The sequence below is a fragment of the Antechinus flavipes genome, chromosome 3 (genome assembly GCF_016432865.1).
Source record: "Antechinus flavipes isolate AdamAnt ecotype Samford, QLD, Australia chromosome 3, AdamAnt_v2, whole genome shotgun sequence".
Lineage (NCBI taxonomy): Eukaryota > Metazoa > Chordata > Mammalia > Dasyuromorphia > Dasyuridae > Antechinus > Antechinus flavipes.
Genome location: NC_067400.1, coordinates 539088977 through 539114262, shown reverse-complemented (window position 1 = coordinate 539114262; position 25286 = coordinate 539088977). Strand labels below are relative to the sequence as shown.

The window sequence follows — 25286 nt, the reverse complement described above, 5'->3', positions numbered from 1 at the left end:
GTCACTTATCCCTATTTGCCTTGATTTTCTTATCTATATAATAGCTGGAGAAAGAAATGGCAAACCCCTCCATTATCTTTACCAATGAAACCCTAATTAGAGTCACAAAGAGTCAGACACAATTGTAAATCATGAGAATTTCACTTTTTTCTTTTTTTGAGTTATTTAATTTAACTTCTTTTTAGTGATCTCCTCTACACTGTTGTACTTATTGTATATATTTTCTTGGTTCTAATTATTCTGATCCTCATTAATACATAGAGTCTTTTCATATTTCTTTAAATTTCTCAAATTTATTTTTATAACAGAATAATATTTATTTCATTACATTTAAAGACCATGACTTATTCTGTCATTTCTCCAGTCAATGATCACCTATTTCATTTCCAGTTCTTTCTTACCACAAAGGATGCTGCTGTGAATATGTGCTGGACCTTTGCTTCTGTCTGACATTTTTAGTCTTTTGTAGTACCTTTGGCTTATGTAGCCATGGTAGAGGATGATGGGGGGATATACAGAACTCCACTAAGTTTGGAAACCACTGCTCTCAGTTATGAAACATTTTCAGTGCAGGGGCCCCAGAGTGAGGGAAGTGCTAAGTATAATGAGGTCAGATATGAAGTCAAGATAACACACACCCCAGGGGCATTTATTGAGTAATTGAGGTTAGGGAGTTCTAGATCAGTCACTTTTCCCCATTTCCAGGGTATGGGCAGTCCTTTAGTAAATCATATCCCACTTATTTGCAGCTAATACGTCTAGAATAAATCTCAGTAAAATTCAAAGGAGGCAATTTCCCTCAAATAGTAAAAAGGTCAGGGTAAAGGGAAGAAATCATATCTTATAAGCACATATAGTAAACAAATCCAATTTTTAAAGTCAGGCTTGGACCTTTATTGCCTACCTAAATGCTTTTTGTTTTCATAATCAATTATGTGTGAGTGTGGATAGAGGATGAGACGAGTTCAAATCCTGTTTTAGACACTTACTTGGACTTTGGATAGGTGACTTCATCTCTCTCAACCTCAGTTTTCTCTTCTGTAAAATGTAGAAGTAGTATATCTCCTACTTCACAGAAATGTTGTGAGGATGAGATAATACTTTTAAAGCATTTTGCAAAATTTTAAAGCCCTATTTAAATGCGCCAATGAGTAGTAGCAGTCTTTAGTAGTCTTCCCCTTCTTCTTCTCAGAGCTTTATATAGCCCTACTTCCAGGTTTTTAGAGATACTGAGAAGACAGATGAAGATAGGACTCCTGATTGAGTAAGAGTCTTTGAGAGAAGGGGAGAAAGAAAGAGAGACTGAACAAGAGAAGACACATCCTTTGGATGGCAAATCGGAGATTCCTTCAAAACTTAAGGCATGTAGGAAAAAAGTAATATTCCAATATGCCCCTCAATTTTCAGTGCTTACAACTCCAGGCCTGCTAACAGTGAATTCATAGGGTGAGACTGTTCTCTCCCCAAATAAGCTGAGATTTAATCTCACTTTTAAATCTCAGAGACCCACCAAACTCTTGTGCATTCTATTTTCTAAACCTGTCTGTAAGACTTCCCTGATTACTGCTTAATATCTTCTTTGATAAATACATTTATATGATTGTGAAGTATATGGTGATACTCTTTCTGTTGTCGTTTGCTTTCATTTTTGTTTTTCTTCCCAGGTTATTTTTACCTTTATAAATCCATTTTTTCTTATGCAACAAGAGAACTGTGTAAATATATACACATATATTGTATTTAACATATACTTTAACATGTTTAACATGTATGAGACTGCCTGCCATCTAGGGGATGGGGTGGAGGAAAGAAAGGGAAAAGTTGGAACAGAAGTGTTTGCAAAAATCAATGTTGAAAAATTACCCATGCATATGTTCTGCCAATAAAAACCTATAATAATAATTTTTTAAAAAGGAAGTATATAGTGGTAGGAAAAATTAAGTTGGCCAAGAATAAATCATTTGTTACTATGCAGGTCTAGAGAAGAGATACTCTTTCTTTAAAACCCCAAGTACCTAAGGAAATAGCTTTTATCTTAAATTCCAGAAAGAATTATATCCCCTATAAGTCAAATATTTGATTATAATAGATATAATTTCAAAGCCAGTCTCTCTCTCTCTCTTTATATATATATATATATATTTATATTTATTTATATATTTATATATAAATATATATTTTAAATATGTTTCAGTTTTCACTCAGAGTTCATTATTTCTATCTCTAAATATGAAGAGTATTTTTTCATCATGGATCCTATGGAATTATCACATCATGTAGAAAATTGATCAGAACAGTTAAGTTTTTTACAATTGATCATCCTTATAGTACTGTTGTTATTGTGTACAATATTCTCCTGATTCTGCCCATTTCACTTTAGTTAGTTCATATACATTTTTCCAGGTGTTTCTGCTTGTCATTTCTTATGGCACAATAGTATTTTATCATAAACATATGCTATAACTTGTTTAACCATTCCACAATTGATGGCCATAACCTCAACTTCCAATTCTTTGCCATCACATAGAGCTCTGCTATAAATATTTTTGTTCAAATATGTCTTTTCCCCTTATCTTTGATCTCTCTGGGACAGACTTAGTAGTGGCATTGTTGGGTCAAAGGATATAGTTGTATAGTTCTCTTGGCATAATTCCAAATTGTTCTCCAGAACAATTGGGATACTGATGTAATTCTTGAACATAGGATATTGAGGGAGAGAGAGATAGCTGTACTTGTTCCCATAAAGATAGAATTCTAGTTAAAGACATAAAGTGGGGTATCTTAATATTTAAATTGACACAGAGACAGGCTTGAAGGAGAGGAAAGGAGAAGAGAATTAGTAGGAATAGGGTTGTTTTAAAAAAGATTAAATAAAATTAGATGAAAAGATAGGGAACTGTATTTTAAGAAGAAAATCCTAATTTGAAAAAAAAAATCAGAGACTATAGGGAGAAAAGTACAAACCTAATTCTCATAACTTTGAGTATGAATGGTTGAGTTATCCAATAAAACAATAAAGAGTGACAAATTGGATAAGAAAATAAAATACCACAACTGTTGCCTACAAGAAACATGTTGAAAAAACAAAGAAATTTACAGAATAAAAAATGAATAGGTAGAATATACCTTTTCTAGAATAAATCTCAGTAAAATTCAAAGGAGGCAATTTCCCTCAAATAGTAAAAAGGTCAGGGTAAGGGGAAGAAATCATATCCTATAAGCACATATAGTAAACAAATACAATTTTCTTCATTTGAAAATAAATAAATTGATGCTGTTTGATTGAATGATATGTTCTTTTCACATCCTCTTTCTTGATTGGCTCCTCCCTTTTGACAAAAAGAAAAGCAAACAAAAATATGTACCATATATATCAGCAAAATATTAAAAAAAAAAAACAGGCATTCTAATCACTATCAGACAAAGCAAAAATAAACAGTGAAAACATATCCTAGATCAGGATCATGATTCTTTTTTGTTCAAGAAATTTTTATGCAACTCCAGATATATAGGTATGTAAAAATATAAAAAAATAAATTATTAAACATAAATCATAAATTTATTTTGAAAGATTTTTGCAAAACATATAATTTTATGATTTACTAAAGACAAAGCAAGTTGCATACTAATGAGATGGATGTGCTTATTTACTTTTTTAAAAAGAATTCTTGTGAGAATATTTGATGTCTTTTACTGTTGCCAAATTTGGAATTTTCACAGATAAGATTATGAGGACACAGATTTTTTGGGAGCCATTCAAATCACTCCATGGAGGTAATCACCTACTTTTAGGAGAAGAACCTTTGAGAAGTAATCTGCTGTATTGGAAATAGCACTGATCTAAGAAAGAATAAAAAGATTCAAAATGTATTTCCAGTTTTGCTTTTGGCTAATGGTATGAACTTAAGCTCTTACAACCTTGGTTTCCTTTTCTGTTTAACATGTGGGTGAAAGAAGATGACCTGTAAAGATCCTTTGAACTTGAAATTTTGTTCCAAGAACAGCATTGGGTGTTTATGAAGCAAATATTCTCATGTTTCTTCTCTGACTTGTTTCTATATCAACTCAGCAAGTAAATAATACTAAGTGTTTATGTATAGTCTTTTTTGCCTTTTCCATATAATATATTATTTTCCTTTTAATGCAAAGTGTCCGTTGTCCCTTTATGCTCTGTCTTGGTGGACAGAGGAAAGGCTATGGATCTTCTAGCTGTGATGACAAATACTGAGAGAAAGGATGCACTTATAATTTGAATGCAAGGACAATTTCAGGTTTTTTGAGTATTGCCAAGAGAGAGGCTGTAGATCAATTTGTGATTACTTCTTGGTATGTTGCCATAAGAAAGAGAAAATGAAATTGGAAAAGTCCATTTAGGCTGCCCACTCTCCCAAGAGGATGGAAAAAAATGTCCTGGGCAGAATGCTGTCATAAGACCATCTATCCTTTTGCTTTCTGGACCAAGAGAATTGTTTCTTTAGCTGAGGTTAAAAGGAAATTCTGTGCCTAAGCAAAGTATTCTCCAATTAGATGGTGGATGCATTATGGAGACTCCTATTTCTCTCTGAAGTTGGACCCAATCCCTTTTGAAGACAGGAGATTATTGATCTGCTTTTTGGAGCCAATTTTTATATTACTATAAATTGCACAGACAGTTCTTACATTTTAGTACCTTGTCCCCAAATTAAAAGCACAAGGACAAAGTTAAAATGATGAAGGGTTCTGAGTACTTTACTCCACTTTGGAGTAATAGAGAATATATATTATACAAGAGATATGTGAAGCCAAACTCGCAGAAAAATCATGTTACAAAATCAGGATGAATTCTGCTATCAATAATTGCAACACATTATTAGATGACTATGATAACATTTACAAAATACTTGTAAACCTGTATCTCCACTGGCACAAATTTATATAACATGTCTTTGAGGTAGAGAGGTCAACCAGTATATTAACTCCTTTTTATAGATGAGGAAATTAATAATGTTTTAGAGAGTTTAAATAACTTGCCCAAGATTGCACAACTCACAAATACTAAAACAAGCACATGAGCCAACAAGGTCTTCTGATTCCCTGTCTTGTGATTTTTCAGACAGCATAAACCACTGGTCTCAGAGCTTTTCTCTTCTATTTTATAAATAAGATGACAGATGACACCCAAAGGAACATGTGAATTAAATGAAATGAAGTCTTAATGTTGAGAAAATCTTGTTATATATAAAAAATATTCTTTTCCTACCACAGGATCAAACATCCAGAAATGTCATCAGGGTTATTGAGAGTAATTAGCATTACTCAATGATCCTGGTGACCTTTACTATATATTAAAGTATTTTAAAGTTATTCACAACTGATCCAGGTTATTGCAAGGACTATATATATTCTTATTTATAAGTTACCTCTGATTGCACCAATTCAAGGCTTAATAATAATTCAGAAATGGTGATATTGGATTCCTTCCACTATCCTTCCAGTTTTCTAGGCATAGGAAGTATTGTGCTGATGCGTGGAAGAAAGAACTCTGGTGAGCAGCAGCTCTTGAGAGCTGTGACAGGAAAATTCACACAACGCATGGATAGAATGTAGAACTTATCAGTGATGTCTAGTGAAAAGATCACTGGTCTAAAAGTCAAAGGACTTGTTTCTGAGTTCCAAGTTTGTCAATGTATTGACGTGAGCAAGAAAGAGCATCGAGGTAATGGCCGAACCAGAGCATCGAGGTAATGGCAACACTAGAGCATTGAGGAAATGGCATCGAGGTAATGGCAGAGCCAGAATGTCGAGGTAATGGCAACCAATGGCCAATAAGCCCCCGAATTTTCTCCAATAGTATTTTATTTTTTCAAATACATGCAAAGATAGTTTTCAACATTCACCTTTGCAAAACCTTGTGTTCCAAATTATTCTCCCTCCATTCACCCTTTCCCCCATCCCCAACACAACAAGCAATCTGATAAATATGTACAATTCTTCTAAACATATTTCTATATTCATCATGTTGCCCAAGAAAAATCAGATCAAAAGGGAAAAAGCCACGAAAAAGAAAACACATAGTAAATAAACATACAGTAACAATAAAGGTGAAAATACTATGCTGTGGTCAACATTGAGTCTCCATAGTTTTCTCCATGGATGCGGATGGCACTTTCCATCCCCTGTCTTTTGGAATTGTCTTGAATCACCTCATTGTTGAAAAAAAGTCAAGATCATCACATAATCTTATTACAGTATACAATGTTGAGAATATATTTCTATAACAAAAAAAGTGTGTCCTAATCACCTTTGATTAGTCCAGATAGAGGTGAATTTTTAAGTGAAGTCTGGATCTCATTCAAATAAACTTCTGCTTTCACACTCTGATTTTATGAGATCATAAATTCCCTCTCTTCTCATTCCATTTTTCTTCCTTGGTGTATCTTTTCCCCTCTCTCTTTCCTTTCTTCTTTTAAGATCATTGAAATATGACAAAAATCACTTTCAAATACTCCATTTTATTTGATTCCCTTAATGACTGTGATAACATGGTTCTTAAGGGATATTTGATATATTTTAACATATTTAATATGTATTGGACTATTTGCCATCTAGGGGAGGAGTTGGGGGAAGAAGTGGGGATAATTTGGAACAGAAAGCTTTGCAAGGGTGAATGTCGAAAAATTACCCATGCATATGTTTTGTAAATAAAAAAAACTTTAATTAAAAAAAGGATTGTTTGTATCATCTCTTTCCTGATTGCTCTCAAATGTAACTTTCATATTTCTCTTTACTTTTGAGTTTGTATTTCAAAGTTTCTACTTAATTCTACTCTTTTCATTAGTAATTCCTGGAATTCTTCTATTTAATTAAAATTTCATTTTCCCCATGAAGGATTTTCTAAATAAATCATTCATGATTGTAAGCCTATATTATTTGTTTTTTAGAATATCATTTTTCATGTTCTTCATTTCTTTATGGCTAATAACTGCTAAATCAATTTTTTAAATTAAGAAACTTTCCCCCAATTACATGTAAAATTTTTTTAATTAAAAAAATTGAGTTCCAAATTCTTTCCTTCTCCTCCCCCTCCTTGAGAAGGCAAGCAATTTGACACAGATTATATACATTTGGTCATATAAACAGTTTCATATTAGTCATATCACAAATGAAAACACTGACTAAAAAAACCCCAAAATAATTTCCAGTCATACCCCATCAGTTCTTTTTTTAAGAGGTGGATAGCATTTTTTCATCATAAGTCCTTCGGAATTGTTTTAGATAACTATATTGCTGAGAATAGCTAATCATTCACAGCTGATCATCTTATAATATTGCTGTTACTATGTATAATTTTATCCTGGCTCTGCTCATTTCAGCTTACAATTAGTACACATAAGTCTTCTCAGGTTTTTTTGAAAGCATTCTGCTCATCATGTCTTAGAACACAATAGTTTTTCCATTGCAATTATATACATATATGTCTTTTTCTTTTTCCTTTGATCTCTTTGGGATACAAGACCTACAAGTAGGTGGTACTGCAGTTTTGGAGCCCTTTGGGTATAGTTCTAATTTGCTCTCCAGAATGATTGGATCAGTTCACAATTATACTAACAGTGCATTAATGTCCTTATTTTTCCACAAGCCTTCCAACATCTGTCATTTTCATTTTCTGTCATATTAGCCAATCTGATAGGTGAGAGTCCAGTTCCAGTGAAAACCGAGAGTGTGAATCTGAAATGAATATCCAAAGTTAGGGGGAAGATATGCTTTGCAATCTCCATTTATTAATCTGAGAGCCAGGGTTTGTATGCTCTTTAAGCTAATGTTACATTAACACTAGCTACCTCCAGGTGATGCCATATACATTTCAGGGTTAATGCATAAACCATACTTTGACATTTTAGTATCCACCTTAACTATTAATACCAAGGTACTTATCAAAATAGAATTGTAATTAGAATAGTTGTGCTTATCAATACCAACAGAATTATAAATAGTTGTGAAGTTTATCAATACCAAAGTATTTATCGAAACAGTTGTAAATAGCAGAAATTATCATAGCAATGTATTTATCAAGACACAATTATAAATAGCATAATTGTGATGCCCTGTTCCTGTCATATCCATTTTTCATCAAGATTATCCTAAATTTGTCTAGAGAATGTCTTTCATTCATTGTTAGGGAGATGGTGAACCAATGCTTTGAACAGATTAGCCCTTACAGAGAACAGGTCTCAAATAATACCTGGACCAGATTCTTTCCTGTGGTCCAGGTATTATTTATTCAATACTTTATTCAATTGGACTTTATTCAATACTGGCCCTCTATAGGACCCGAGAGTTGTTTTAATTTGCATTTCTTTAATCAATAGTGATTTAGAGCATCTGTTCATATGACCATAACAAAACTGCTAAATCTTTTGTACACTTGAATAGGGTTCCTTTTTCTTGAATTTTTTTATTCTATTTATTGTTCATGGATATTATTGATTACATCAAGTCCCAAAGTACCATATATCTTTTTAAATTTAATTTTTTCAATTTGTGGAATAAAACAAGTATTTCTATACATTCTATACATTGACATGTATAAGGAGATCATTCTAGCTATGCATAATGGAAACACAAAGTGGATGAAAAGTTTATATTGCTCAATTATGACAGAAGTTGCATTTGTGGACTACGGAATTTATTCTTTGGCATAACTGTCATGGGCAGATACAAAATAGATAATAAGGCTCAAAATTCAAGATATTTAAGTTTGGCTCAGAATTCAAGATATTTAAACTCTAGTCTTCCTTACTCCAAGTACCAAATGTATCCATTCTGTCACATAGTTACTTCTGTATACCCCACAAAACATCTTAAATCTCAGTTGATGTCAAAGTGACTTATGATTGCATAACCTTCCATAAAAAGCTTCTAACCATACCATAAGGCAATGTCTTATTATTTGGACAAGTAACAGATTTCCTTTTTTTTAGCTTTTAGAAAATATATATAATAAGTAGATATAGAAAATTTAGTTGTTACAAAAACAATTTCCAAACTGGGATTGCTCTCTCACTTTACACATGTACAAAGTGCCTAAGAAAAGCTTTCAAGTTTGTAGCAATAATGGTAGTGAAGGAGAGAGAGAAGACATGAGGGCAAAGGCTTTATCCATTCTGATGACTAGAAATTCTTTTCTCCCATGGTAGTAGCTTATGAAGTTTTTAAATATAGTACTCTGATGGACTTTGATTAGTGAAATACAATCCATATCCAGTACTTGCAGTTACTAATGTAGATGTCATCCTCATATTTTTTTCCTTTAAGATTTTTTCAATCCTTAAAAAAAATTAAGTCCTGAATTCTCTCCCTCCCTCTAGTAAGAGACATTATATTTTCTGTCAATTGTAGATTTTTATCATTTTATGTACTAGGTTCATCTTTTGTAAAGTAAAAATTCAATCTCACTCAAATTGCATTTATACTTTGTAAAGGGTGATCTTTTTAATTTGAGTGAATCATTTTACATCTCATAGTGTGTAAAATTTTAATTGCTTATGTAGAATGTAAAGAGATTCTAAGTAGCTTATTTTCTTATGAAAAGCCAGGTAAGCTACTGAGCTAACAATAAACATAGTAAAGACATTGAACATGTCCACAAGGCATTAATTGATCCTGTAACTTCTATTTGTATGAACTCTCATACTCATTTGTATGAACCAATTCAAGAGAAAAAATTGGGAAACCCTATATCCTAGAACTGTTTGGTAATTATTGAAGAACTGGCCATTAACTTGGTATGACTTAGCCTAAAGAGACAAAGATTTTGCAAGTGAACTGTAGTGTCACCATAAAATAAGGTGAGGGTTTTTACCAAGAGGATTCAGTCCTACACCTGGAAAATTTTTCAGAAGCAAAAAGACCAAGCTTAAATGGGTCACTAGTTTGCTGGGAGTGCCTTACTTGGGAGATGGAAAGATTCAGAACTGAGACCCTAAAGTGAAATTGGTTCTATTTTGTAATTCTGATTTGTAACATGGTTTTAATTTGCCATGGAAACTAACTGGCTCTCTCATTCCTCTTCCAAAGCCTTGGTTTTTTCCTCTGTGTAAATTAATAGACCATCCCCTTACCCTGTTTCTTGATGTAAAGGCTTGATGAGATGGCACAGAATATTGGTTAGGCTTTTGCTTACCCTTCCCTGGAAGATAAGCTTCCCTTTCTAAGATGCCCAAGATCAGAATACTGAGTTGGTTTTTGCTTACCATGTGCTGGGAGAAAAGCCCTTACCACTTGCAGATAAATGGGGAAATGTTCTTGAAAATATTTATAAAAACATCAGTCAAATCTTTGTCAATGGAGCAATCTGCCATTCCTTTGAATGTACATGCAATTATCCCCTACTATCGGTTAATGCTTTGGAGATTAGGCCTTTTATCCCACTGGTGTTGCCTAATACTCTGAGTGGAACCTTTCCGCAATACTCTGACTCCCTTCCCCCAAGTTATTTGCCTTCTTTCTCCTTCTCTATTCCATTCTATGGGTTTTGCTGCTTCTGGACCTTGTTCACATCCACCACTGGCCTCTGCTAGTATTGTCTATAGACTACTAATAAAGCTTCTTTGGAGTCGTCATTTTCTGCTAAATCCTACTGAACCTCAGAGGGGAATAGGTTAAGCCTGGACCATTAGTACCTCCCGTTAGCTCAAGAGTTAATCAAAGCTGAAACTAGACCTCCTGACAGTTGCATTTTTTGTGGACAAGCTGAAATAGGCAGCCATGGGGTCATCTTCGTTGTTCTCCAGAGAAAACAGGGGCTGAGTCATTGAATTTCTTCTTTCAGTGTTAGAGAAGATCTTTCCTTCTAGATCCTTAAGTCTCTAGCCTGGGCTGGGGCTAGGATTGTTGGCAGCCATACCTCCATGTATGGTATTTCTGACCTTCACCAAAGAGTTTGAACCTGAAGCCTCATTGATAGGAAACGCCTTTTTCCCTATACTTTGACTTATGTAGTCCATCTTAAACTCCCTATGTCCCAAACATAATTTCCCTCCTAAAGCACCCCCCCACGTCCCTATGATTGTAGAGAGCATTCTCCCAGTCACTCAAGCTCACAAAGAATTATTCATTATCTGGATTCCTCATTATTTCTTCCCCTCTCCCCGAATCCCTCTCCCCAACTCCAATCTGTCAAGACCTGTCAATTTCCCTTTTGTAATGTCTCTTGAATATACCCCCTTCTTCTGACACTTCCACCATTCTAGTGCAGGCCCTAATCACCTCATTCCTGGATTATTGCAGTCGGCTGCTGGTAGATCTGCACTCAAGTCTCTCCCCACTCCAATCCCTCCTCCAGTCAGCCACTAAATTTTCCTAAAACCAAGAATAATCCTTTTACTTTCCTACTGAATAAAGTCTCAAACTGCCTCCAGGAGCATTACCTCCCATTTATTATATAAATATATATGTGTGTGTATATATATATATATACACACACATATATATATGCGCACACATTTGTTTGCATATTTTCTTCCCCATTTGATTATGGGCTCCTTGTGGGCAGAGATTGTCTTCCCCCTCTTTTTGCATCCCAATGTTTAGTATAGCATCTAGCACATAGTAGATGTTTAATGTTCATTGATTGGTACTAGGACTTTTATCAGTCATACCCTCATTGGCAGGACTTTCTGCCTTTAACAAAGAGAGCAAAAGCCTAAACATTGTGCTTTAACAATAAGGAAATCCCCTCCTATAGTGTTCTTTGGAAGCATGAACTGTTGACCAAGGCTAGTACCAAGACTACTGGATGTGATGCTTGTGCCACAGTGGGAATCAATATAGGCTCCCAGGGAGAAGAACAAAGAAGGCTTTTGCTAGCTTAGGTACAGAGGTCCCAGCTCTTTCTGAAAGAACAGAACAATATCCCACCCAAGAACTACAGCTAAGTGTGGAACCATAGAAGATAAGACCACAACACAAGGAGTAGAATCCAGTTTCTACAGATGACCTTTTATTTTGTCTATCATAGAACAAATCCACTTCCTGATGATCTGTTCCCTCTTTCCTCTAGCTCCCCTTTAGGTATTGTCTTTCCCATTAGAATTAAGCTCTTTTAGTGAGAGTATGGTTTTGCTGTATTTTTGTCCTAGCAATTAACACTTAATAAATGGTCTATCTATCTATCATCTATCTCTATCTATCTCTATCTATCTATTCATTCATCGATCTCTCTCTCTCTCACACACACACATTGTCTCTGTCTCTGTCTCAGTCTGTCTCTGTCACTCTGTGTCTGTATCTTTTGTCTCTCTCTCTCTCTCTGTCTCTGTCTCTATCCCTGTTTCTCTCTCTTTCTCCGTCTCTCTCTCTCTTTCTCTCCTGCCTGTAATTGTTAGGGGTGGGCTTCTGACAAGTCTAGAATGGAGGGAAAGAGGAGAAGATTGAAAGGAACTTACCACAGTTGATTTATTCCTTTAAAAATATTATTTTTGCTAACTAAGCACTAAATTCTCTTGTTTCTAGTTCTGAAGGACATTAAGTGATATGAATGGCATCCAAATTGGGACTTTAAGACAGAATTCATGTTGACCCACCTTAGTTGCAATTTTGATTCTATGCCATAATAAATCTTTCAGTTTTATGTTATATCAAAACACTTTTTAGGGGTCCTGTAGCCAGTACCCATTAGATGCAGGATTAGAATCTAGGTTTTCTTGAGATCCCTTACACTGAATTCCCATACCAATGAAACTATGGATCTAGTCCTTATATTTATCCTTATCAAAATACTATCTTATATTATATAACAAAGAATAAATCTTGATTAATGACAATTATCTAGAATATCAATATATGTATAGATGTCAATATAAAGGAATATTAATACATAATAGAAAGCATAACCAAAAGAATACCACACATACTAATTATAACTATGTAAATAGAAAAATGCATATACATTATGCAGAAATACAAAAATAAAGTAAATACAAAAATAAAGTAACAGAATGGAAGGAAAAAAGCTTTATGGACATATTGTACATTGGAACATATTTTTAAGCATAAAGAACTGTAAATATACATTTGGTTTTATCCTTTACCATTTGCTATATGCATATACATATAATTATTTTTAAAAACAAAAACAAAAAGAAAGCTAAACATAAAGTTTATTAAGTAAGTAGATGGTATTGGACAGACCCATGTTTTAGACATTAATACTGTAACATTAGTTAAAAATGATGAGATCACAGATTCAGATGCCTGAATCTATAATGAGCACAAATAAATAAATAAACTATAATGAGCATAAATCATGTTTCATTTTCGCATACTTTTTTATTAACTTAGAAGCAGATTATAGGTAAAAAGGTTAAATGCAGAAAAATGTTTATTGTAGAGATTATAATACATTTTTATTATGTAGAACACATAATGAAAAAAAATTGTCCTTGACTTCATATTTTCCAGTAGCCCCTTACAGATTCTTCTTTGAGAAAAAGCCAGTCATTGCTATTAGTAATACATTTGAGAAAAACTCCTGGATTAACAGAAGATTCAGGTGAAGATGTCTGTGTTTTGTATTATAGCAACTTCACCAAAGTTAGATTCTCTAAGAGCTGTTAATAGAACTTGTAGATTGCAAAATTTCCTGACTTGGCGGTAGAACTACAGTTTTCTTAATGAAGCCATGACTTTAATATCATCTGGTCAAAAGAGTCAAGATATTTGGATCATTTTCTGCATGCGTAAAGCATTTTGAAGAGCAGACTTTAAGCAAGATGGGAATAAGTGAATTATTAAAAACATCGAAGGATCGAATGAGACGAAGTCCTTTACCATACAAAGGGCCCCGGCAGTATTCACACAAATTAGAGCTGAAATAGAGGGGGAAAAATTTATTTATTGAATGTTTACTACATAGGATGCTCTTAAGTACCATAGATAATGGTGGGTGTTGTCCTTTGTTCTCAAAGACCAAAATGACATCAGTTATATTAGAGATACAGTGTGTCCAACTATGATGATCAGACCATTATGACCTCAGAATTCTCTTTCACAGTTTGGACACAAATAGTCCCTATGAATATTTAGGGTGGCTTCTCTAACTGTGTACATTTCACATTTCTTTTGAGATAATTTAATTCTGCTTTGCTCATAAAGCACAGCACCTTTTCTGATAAGAGCACACCATGCTGGGAAGTACTATACCAATGTCTCCCATGTCATACAATTGATTTTAAAGTTGTTAAGAGACCTTGAGAGTATCCTTAAATCACTTTTTCTGACCATCTTGTGAGTGCCTACCCTGTGTGAATTCTCCATAAAGTAATCTTTTTGGCAAGCATACATTTGGTATTCCAATAATGTGGCCCTAGACAATACAAAGAAACAAAAGATATGGTCCTTGACCTCAGTGAAATAATAACAATAATAGTAATAACAAAAAGAAGTATTTGCAATTATAGACTAAAGCTTGCAAAAAGCTTTACAATATAGTCTTATTTGTGCCTTATGATAACCCTGGAAGGTATACATTACTATTATTATCCCCGTTTTACAGCTGAGAAAACTGAGACAGACAGAGCGTAAGTGACTTGCTCAGAGTCACATAGCTAATAAATGTCTGAGGTTGGATTTGAACTCAGGTCTTCCTAATTCAAAGCCAGTGCTCTATCTACTGAGCCACCTATGTGCACATGAATAGAAAAGAGAGTTAAAATTAAGTAACAATTTAAAACAGCAATAATGAAGAAGTCATAAAGCAGCATGTGATTAATTTCTAAAGGAGTGATATCCAGAATAAGTATTTCACATTCAGGAAACAAAACCACTATACTGAATATCAAAGTCATCAACTTTGACATCACCAGTATTATTGCAAACTGTAATTCTATGGGTTTACAACTATTAAATTCAATTAACATGCCAAAGATGACACATTTTAGACCATTGACCCTTCCTAAGGGAGATCTTGTAATACGATGTGCAGGGACAAACAGATAGGCTTGATTTGAATGGACACCTCAAGGGGATGTGTAATAGAAAATATGGAAAGTTAAGTAGACAGAAGAGGAAAAAGTGGTAGTGCTAACTGATGATGAGTCTTAAAGCATATAATTGATTAAAGATTTGATATGAATGAATTGTAATTATTATGGACTTCTAACTCAGGAAAGGTACATGAAAATAATGAATGAGTTGTCTCTCAGAAGTTTCTTACAATTCTTTGGTTCTTGATCAAAGAAGATGATTCTTGCTATCTATCTGATTCTTGCTATCAATCTGAAGTAAAATGACTTTAGAGACATTGATACAGGTGTTAAGGCATACGTTGGTTAGGTTAGATTTGAAGATTTGGCAAGATTTTAGGGGAATAAAGAAAAGAAAGGAACTAATGCTGTAAGTAAACTCAGGAGAAAAAATAATTGCTTTTAAGCCTATGAATTTATGTTCTTGCTTATCTCAATGGAAACATTAAGAGACTTTCCACATCTTAATAAGAACTCAAAATGTGCAAAACACAGCAGCACTAACAAAATAAAGCAGAAACCAGGAATTTATGTGTTTTAGAAATTTTACCCTCTTCCTGCCTTTGAAATTTGTGGCTCTTCTCTGCTAATCATCCAGGATGATTGGAGTCTTCATTGTCATGTATATAATTTTGTTCTTTACAAAATACATAAGTATGAGACATAGAGAATAGAATTTTCTGGCATTAAAGCTATGCACATTTACAAAAAACCAATAATTTATACTTTAAATTTTTCATTTGTTTTCCTGTTTTTATATTATAATCATTTTCAAATATATCCTTTCTCTATCCAAAAAGGCACACCTTATAACAAAGAATTAAAAAAAAAAAAGAAAGAAGGGTGAGGGAGAAGCATTTCAGCAAAACTAACCAACATGTCAAAGGAATTTTAAAATGAAAATGATGTTCAATACACATAACCTCCTACTCTGCAAAAAAAGGTAGGGGAGTATATTCTCATATCTCTTCTTTTGAGGGCAAACTTAGTCAATACACTTGATTGGTTAAATTGGTTAAGAAAAAAATGTTCATTAGTGGAAGATATTAAATACATTACATAAAGAAGTAATTAATAACAGTGCCCTAGAGTTTAATAAACCCAAAGATCATAGTCTTTGAGGTAAGAACACACTATTACAAAAAATTTTGGGAAAACTGGAAAATAGATTGAAAGAAATTAGGCACAATATTTTACACCATAGATCAAAACATATATAGGGTGAAACTATAAACAAATTAGAAGCAATTACTTGTCTGATTTAATATAAAAAGAAAAATTCATAAACAAAAGAGAATGAGAAAATCACAAAAGACAAAATAAACATTTTTGATTACTAATGTGGCTAAAATCAGAAAATAAGAAGGTAAAAGGGGTGGGGGAAAATCTTTGCAGTAAATCTCTTTGATAAAATTTCATTTATAGAATATATAACTGATTCAAAGTTATAAGAGTAAGAGCCACCTCCCCCCATTGATAAATGGTCAAAGGATTAGAATAAAGAATTTTCAAAGGGAGAAATCCAAATTTTAATAGCTATTTGAAAAATAATAGTAATAATTAATAGTTATTATTCACTAATAATCAGAGAAATAGTTAAATAAGCTTTGAGATTCTACCTTATCAGATTGGCAAAGTCATCAAAAAAAAGGAAAATTACAAATGCGAGGACAACTATGGGAAAATAGGTCCTCTAATACTATAGGTAAATCTATGAACTGGTCCAAACATTGTGGAAAACAATTTGGAAATAAACCTCTAAAATTATTAAACTGTGTAACGTTTGATTCAGCACTATTACTAATAGGTCTATATTCCAGAGAGATCAAAGAAAGGGGGAACTATTTATACAATTTTTATGATGCAAAGAATTGGTGACTGAGAATGTGCTCATCAACTAGGAAATGACTGAACATGTTATAGTACATGAATGTGATATAATTTTATCATGCTATAAAAAGTGAGGAAGGGGATAGTTTCAGAGAAACCTGAGAAGGCTTCTATGAACTGATGCAAAATAAAGTAAAAGTAGAACCAGAAAAAACTATTCATCCAACAATATGTTATGAAGAAAATCAACTTTAAAAGTCTTAAATACCTATGAATTATACAAGGACAAACTATAATTCCAGGGGATTTATGGGAAAACAGGGTGTCAGGAAATGTGTATTTGAAGTGCAGATTAAAACTTTTATTCTTTTGACATGGCCAATATAGGGATTTCTTTACTTGATTATAATTGTTTGCTACATGAGGTGGTAGTGGTGTTTTCTTTCTTTCTTAGTGTAGGCATGTGGGAGGAAAGTGTGAGGAAGAAAAAGCAATTTAATTCAATAAACATTTGAAAATTGTCCTAGAATGATAGAATATGAGGAGAAAGTAGAAATAAAAAAAAAATCCACTGATCATCACCTCAAAAAGATTCTTTGTGGGAAACATATAGGATTATTACTGCCAATTTTCAAAACCCCCAGGTCAAAGAGAAATTTTTACAAGAAACAAGAAAAAAAATTCAAATATATTGGAACAACAATTAAAACTGTACAAGTTTTATCAACATCCATAAAGACTGCAGATCCTGGAATCATATGTACCAGTGACCAAAAAAGAAAAAAGACTATGATCAAAAATGTCATATCCAACAAAATCATCCATTATAGTGAATGAAAAAAAGACATTCAGCAAACTGGCAGATTTTCAGGACTTTCAACCAAACCCAAGATCAATAGAAAATTTAACATATAAGAGCCAATATCCAAAATTAATTTCAAGGAACATGGACAAATTGTTTTTTACATGAAAACATGTACCCTATGTTTACGATTTGACATCAGTAATTGAGTAGCTCAAAAAAAAAAGATTTATACAAATGAGGTGCAGAGGAAGAATAAACATAGAAACATTAGAGGGGGGAGAGAAAGCTCATAGTCTTGAATATCTACTTACATTAGAAATGGATTAAATAGGCCACCTTACATATATACCTTGAAGGATAAAGCATTCTCCAAAATCTATAAAGAAATAAGGGTGGAAAGGATGGATGGGTGGTGGGGGATGAAAAGGGTGAGGGAAGAAGACAAGGGAGGGATCTATGGGTGGGAAAAGATTAGTAATAGCAAATTAGAAGAATACTGTGGAAGAGGAAGGAATTTATGACCAAAGAAAAACTAGAGATTATTGATCACAAAATAGCAAATTTTGATTATATCAAATTGAAAGGTTTTTGTACAAATAAAACTAATGCAGACAAGATTAGAAGGGAAGCAATAAACTGGGAGAACATTTTTACAGTCAAAGGTTCTGATAAAGGCTCATTTTCAAAATATATAGAGAATTGACTCTAATTTCTAAGAAATCAAGCCATTCTCCAATTGATAAATGGTCAAAGGATATGAACAGACAATTCTCAGATGAAGAAATTGAAACTATTTCTAGCCATATGAAAAGATGCTCCAAGACATTATTAATCAGAGAAATGCAAATTAAGACAACTCTAAGATACCACTACACACCTGTCAGATTGGCTAGAATGTTAGGGAAAGATAATGCGGAATATTGGAGGGGATGTGGGAAAACTGGGACACTAATACATTGTTGGTGGAATTGTGAACACATCCAGCCATTCTGGAGAGCAATTTGGAACTATGCTCAAAAAGTTATCAAACTGTGCATACCCTTTGATTCAACAGTGTTCCACTGGGCTTATACGCCAAAGAGATACTAAAGAAGGGAAAGGGATCTGAATGTGCAAGAATGTTTGTGGCAGCCCTGTTTGTAGTGGCCAGAAACTGGAAACTGAGTGGATACCCATCATTTGGAGAATGGCTGAGTAAGTTATGGCATATGAATATGATGGAATATTAATGTTCTATAAGAAATGACCAGCAGGCGGATTTCAGAAAGGTCTGAAGAGACTTACATAACTGATGCTGAATGAAATGAGCAGGACCAGGAGATCATTATATATCTCAACAACAATACTATATGATGATCAATTCTGACAGGCGCGACTCTCTTTGGTGATGAGATGAACCAAATCAGCTCCAATAGAGCAGTAATGAATTGAACCAGCTACAACCAGCAAAAGAACTCTGGGAGATGACTATGAACCACTACATAGAATTCCCAATCCCTCTATTTTTGTCCACCTGCATTTTTGATTTCCTTCACAGTTTAATTGTACACTATTTCAAAGTCCAGTTCTTTTTGTACAGCAAAATAACTGTATGGACATATTGTATTTATACATATATTGTATTTAACTTATGTTTTAACATGTTTAACATGTATTGGTCAACCTATCATCTGGGGGAGGGGGTGAGGGGAAGGAAGGGAAAAATTGGAAAAAAGGTTTTTGCAATTGTCAATGCTGAAAAATTACCCATGCATATATCTTCTGAATAAAAAGCTATAATAAAAAAAGAAAAAAAATTTTAAAAGATTAGTAATAGCAAGACAAGTTAAAGAGCAGAATTAAAATAGAAGAATTATCAAGGATAGTATATATGTGTGTGTGTGCGTGCACACGTGCATATGTGTGTGTGTTTGAGTATATATAGTTATATATGTGTGTGTATCTATTAAATATATCTGTGCTTAACTATAGTCTCTATGGGGAAAGTAGGGGGACAGGAAATGAAAAGGGGGAAAAATAAAGTTAAAAAAAGTATGCAGCAGAGAACAAGTGAACAAGCTACAAGGAATCAAAGAAAAGACATTTGTGAATATAATTTCTATTATTATATATCCTTTCTTGAACTGGAAATTTATTGTTATGTATTTTGAAGCCTCCCTAATGTTCTGCTGGACACATGACAATGCTCTGTTTTATTTTATTTTATTTTCCTTTTCTGTTTTTTTTTTCTATTCTTTTTTTAATGACCAGGAAATTTAATAAGGAAATTTTAAAAAGAAAAAATATATGTAATTATATAGCATTCAGTTTTATTGTTTTGTTCTTTCCATATACATTGCCGTAGTCAGTGTATTCCTTTTACTTGCCTATTTCAATTTCTTTATTTAAATCTTCCCACATTTCTCTATTATTCATATTCATTGTTTCTTACAATATGATATGTTTATATAAAACTTGTTTAACCATTTCCCAATTAGTGGATATCTACTGCTTTCTAGAGGCAGTTAAGTGACACAGTAGATAGAGTGCTAAGCCTACAGTGAGGAAAATTTGAGTTCTAAGCTGGCCTCCAACTTACTAGTTATGTGACTCTGGACAGGACATATCACTTAACCATTGCTTCAGTTTCCTCAACTATAAAATAGGGATAATAATAGTATCTACCTCTCAAGGGTATTGTGATGATCAAATAAATTAATATTTGTATAGCATTTAACACAAGTGCCTCACATATAGTGTTTGCTTCCTTCCTTCCTTCATTCTTTTTCTTTGTTACTATAAAAAATAATACCATAAATGTTATGAAGTATATGGGACTTTTTTTCTCTCATTGGACATCTTAGTGTGGATGCCAGCAGTGGGATCTCTGGGACCAAAGGGTGTAAAAAATTTAATTACTTCTTAATATAAATTGGTGGGACAATTAATAACTCAACCAACAGCATACAGTTTTATGTGTCTGTCTTTCCCCAGTCCTTCCAGGATTAACAACTACCATCCTTTGTCATCTTTGCCATTTTGCTGTGAGAGATATAAAACATCTGTCCTCTCAGTTAAGTTCAACTTGCTTGCATGTCCAGTCATTACCTCTCATGTCCCAGCCATCATGGTCATCTTTGAGAATAAAGGGCAAATAACAACAAGCAGTTTGGAGATATTATTATGACCATAAACAGGACCTTTGAATCAGCAGAGCTTCCCAGATGGTTAACAGTAACTCATTATAAAAAAATCTACTGTTGCTCAGACTGAAGTCCAAGTCAGGTAGTTGCAGATCTCAGATGGGGGTGGGGTGGGATGGGACTGGGGATAATAGGATCATACTTCACTATGGATAATACCACTATGGGAGCATTGAAAGGAAGACTCCACCTAAGATTTCTCTGAGAGCTTGGAATAAATTAACGCTCAATATTCTATGAAAGCAACAAGACCACCAGTTCAGATCTTTCCCCAAAAATCGAGCAAAACCTGACTCTAAAAGTCTTGAGTCAGAAAGTAGACCAAACAAACAAAAGAATCCTACTGTAATAGTAACAGAATACTCAAGACACAAACCTGAAAGAAGAGAATGGCTTTAAGATCTGTAAACGAAGCCTCAACAAAAAAACATATCTTAGGCACGAAAAGCTAGAACTTCTGGGAGATGTGGCAAGACTTAGAAAGGGGGAATATGACATGTTCTTATAAGGGAAATCCTAGTGTTAGAGGAAAAAATGGGAAGAGATTTAAGTTATAGACGAAAGGACTAGAAAGCAAAATAACAGTTTAAAATAAGAGGTACAATGCCTTGTTTTGAATTCCTTGAAAATTAGAAGAGACAAAAAAGAAACAACAATGACACTGTGAGACAAGAAGTATCAGAACAAAATTAGAAACTGAAAAAATAGAAGATAATGTAAGGTACCTCACAGCAAAAACAACTGACTTGAACAACAAATTGAGAAGAAAAAAAATAAGACTCATTGGGTTAACAGAAATCCATGATTAAAAGAAAAAAAATCTTGGTACTATATCCAAAGAAATGTTTAAACAAAATTATTTTACTTTTAGAATCTAAGTGGAGCAGGGAGAGGATGGGGGAAAGTGAAAATAAAAAAAAAAAAAATCCTGGTCACCACCTGAAAGAAATCTCAAAAGGAAAATTCCTAGGAACATTATAGTCAAAATCCAGACATTCCAAATGAAAGAAAAAAAATACTTCAAGAAGCCAAGTTCCAAGGAGATACAGTTAGAATCAGAGACAGTTATGCAGTAACCTTTGCAAAGGATTGGAGAGCCTGGAAGATTATATTGCAGAAGGTGAAGACTTATGACCAAGAATAACTTACTCAGCAAAATTGAATGTGATCATATGAGGGGAAAAAAAAGACATTCAGTGGAATAGAGAATTTCTAACTATTCTTAATGAAAAAACTAAAGCTACATAGAAACTCTGAAATTTAAACATAGGAGGGAAAAACATAAAAAAGTAAACGATAAAAAACTAAATGATAAAGTACTAATATTTTAATATGAGATGGTTTATATATCTCCTCTAAACCTTAGTATCTTAAGGGGTAACAGAAGAAATTTAATTAGACAGAGGGTCTAGAAGTGGTTCTGTTGATGATCCTCAAATGAGTGGAAGAAAGGAAAATGGAATATATTTAAAGGGATGGGGGGGAAGGTGGAAGATGAAAGAAAAGGAAGAGTGGGGGAAATTATGTAATCATGGTGTACAAGTACAAGTATATACAATACTTTTGTATTAGTATATGTATTAGTATAAATAATTGCAGGGCATTAGTATAAATAACTACTGTGGTTCCTACTAGATTAGACATCTTCTGGTCTAGAGAGAACGTGGTCAATAAATTCTTAGGGTCCCTAAAGGAAGAGATGCCTGCTAATACCCAGATTGTAATTATTAGTAAATTTAGCCTATTGTTAAAGGCAGGGTCTCCTGGATAGTTGCACTCCTTGTTGGCACAAATTGGAGAGTTTGAAAAAACTGTTATCTTTACAACATCCAGTAGTTGTCATATTCATTTAATAGATGAAGAAACTTAGACTTAACAATTTGTATAAACCCTGCTGGAATCAGGAGGCATGGTAGTTTAGTACCTGTACATGCTGCTGAAATAACATGTCTCCTTTTTCTTTCCTATAAGAAATAATTTTTCCCACCCCACTCCAATGTTAACAAGGCTATTTTGTATACCCTTTTCAGAAGATAGGCTCGTTCTTTGAGTTGTATTTTATCTTCATCCATCAAATGAGGGCCTATGCCATTCCAGAGCTTCTGAATTATCCGTTAAATCTCTAAGCTATTCATTTATTACAAAAACAACAGGAAGATTATAGTTCCTAGTCCTGGAACTGTCCTGAGATAAAGGCAGAGTTAACCTAAAAGTGACTTGCTTAGCTTTGACCCATTCTATAGAGGAAAACAGATCACTTCTAGACCAAGTCTATGGCTTAGGTAGGGACAGGCAAAGAAAGTACAGTGAGCAGAAATTGATTGGAAATTGCAGAGGAGCCCAATAAGAAAGTTTAAAATTTTCTTTTTAAAATCTTTGCAGAAAACAGTTTTCTGTGTCTAAGGGTCTAAAATCTATCTCTCTCTCTCTATGTGTGTGTGTGTGTGTGTGTATGTGTGTGTGTGTATTGTGTGTATAGATAGATATGAAAATAAAACAGACATATGGATATGCATGAATGTGTGTGTGTACACACACACACACACACACACACACACACATATATATATATATATATATATAAAACACAAAAATTTAAGATCAAGAGTCTACAATGTATATACAATACAAAATGATATCACTGTGTTAAAATCAGTGTGCCCAACTGTGGCTGTGGACCTTATATCCCTGGAAAGTATACTGCTAAAATAAGTGAACTTATCCACAGCATTCAAAACTTCTCCATTTGTTATAACTGATGATTCCACATATGGATGGCAGGATGCTAACCGATGGAGCACTATGTTTCCTTAGTGTTAATTGTTGGGCTAAAATTAGCACAAGCAGGAGAGAATTGATCCATACTTTGTGCATCTCAGCTTTGGAAGCTGAATTAAGTGCACAATTATCTGCAAACAAAAAAGCATTACCAACACTCACTCTACTTTTTGCTTGTAACCTTTTCAAGTTGAAGAGTTTACCATCAGTGCAGTAGCTGACTTTGATGCAAAGTTTGTTCTCATTGAAGGTGTTTGACATCATGATTAATATCATGCTAAAAAGCATGGAAGGAAGCACACAACGTTATTTCACTCTACCAGTGGCTAGGAAAGCCTGAGAACATTGTCAATTGTCCCACAGACTGAGCAAGCATGCATCATGAAATTGATATATTATATTGATGAATTTCTCTAGGCAATCAATTTTTTTTTTGCTGAGGCAATTGGGGTTAAGTAACTTGCCTAGGATCACACAGCTAGGAAATATTAAGTGTCTTGAGATCAGATTTGAACTCAAGTCCTTCTGACTTTAGGGCTGATGCTCTATCCACTGCACCACCTAACTGTCCCTAGGCAATCAAATTTTAGCAATTTTCTTTAACTCCTCATGAATGACAGCAAAAGCAAACTACAAATGTATACAGACCTGTGTTTTGCTCCTGGCATTTCTCCTGGAGTTGTCAGGCAGCAAAAACCATATTGATTGTTCCTCATCTCTTCTGAAGCTACACTGAATCTCTGGTACATGACCTTCTTGCAGGTGAAGGAACAGCTTGTTAAGGAGGGAACTGGCAAGAATTCTGCCAGAAATGACTAAGGGAGAGACACTCCTTTGATTGTCTATTCCCTCTGCCTTTATAGATTGGGAGGCATCCTTGAACTCCTCTTCCAATATAATCTGAAAAATTTCAGTCAGCTTTTGTACAAACAATGTACATCCTCATTTTGTAAAGATCAGCTGGAATAGAATCAACACCAGGTGCTTTGCCACATGAAAGTAGATTAATACTTTTCAAAACCTCTTGTTTAGTTGGAACTTCAGTTAAACCGGAATTGATTTAAACCTGAGGTAAATGTCAATGGTTTCAGCATTGTTGAGAACATTATAGGCCACCTCTCTAGAATAATATCTTTATCACTAATCAATATGCTCCATCTTCACTGAATAGTTGAGATACCCCATAGGTCTTTGACCCATAAGCCTTCAGTGTATCATAAAAGCATTTGAATTGTTTCTATCAGCATAAAACTGAATTTCAACTGCTTTCTTACTGAGCCAAGAATTATACATCTTTCTAAGTTTTGATTGTACTTTACTTTTGAGAGAACTGAATGCTACCTTCTTAGAGAAGGTTGAACTATCTTGCTGGTACACCCTGTGGAGTTCTCATTTTTCATTTATCAACTTTTGAATTTCACCATCATTTTCATCCAACCAGTCTTGATGTTTGTGAGTGGTCTGACTCAGATGAGCAAATGCAGTGCTGTACACCAAATCTCTCAAAGCTGCCAATTACCTTTCTGCTCCATTGTTGCCAAATGTGTTTTGTCTCAACTTTTCCTCCAAGTTAGCATCAAACTGTTCCCTCTCAGAGAAGCAGTCTAATCTGTTGACATTAATTCTCCTGGTTGTCTTTTTGCTTAGGACCTTAACTTTTGTTGAATGTGAATATTCAGCTTGAAAAGG

The 25286-nt window shown here is 33.9% G+C and overlaps 1 protein-coding gene across 2 annotated transcripts in view; it reads right to left on the bottom strand.

Annotated features, from left to right (window-relative positions):
- The window catches only part of LRRC63 (leucine rich repeat containing 63), a 76360-nt gene that overhangs the window by 9343 nt on the left and 41731 nt on the right, over positions 1 to 25286 (bottom strand). The window contains exon 10 of one of the 2 annotated variants that reach the window (XM_051987307.1): positions 13284 to 13847. The exons of the other annotated variant lie outside the window; for it this stretch is intronic. Within the exon in view, the coding sequence (XP_051843267.1) occupies positions 13673 to 13847 (175 nt within the window). The 3' untranslated portion in view covers positions 13284 to 13672. Of the gene's footprint in view, positions 1 to 13283; positions 13848 to 25286 lie in introns of those variants that run through there. 2 annotated transcript variants of the gene reach the window in all.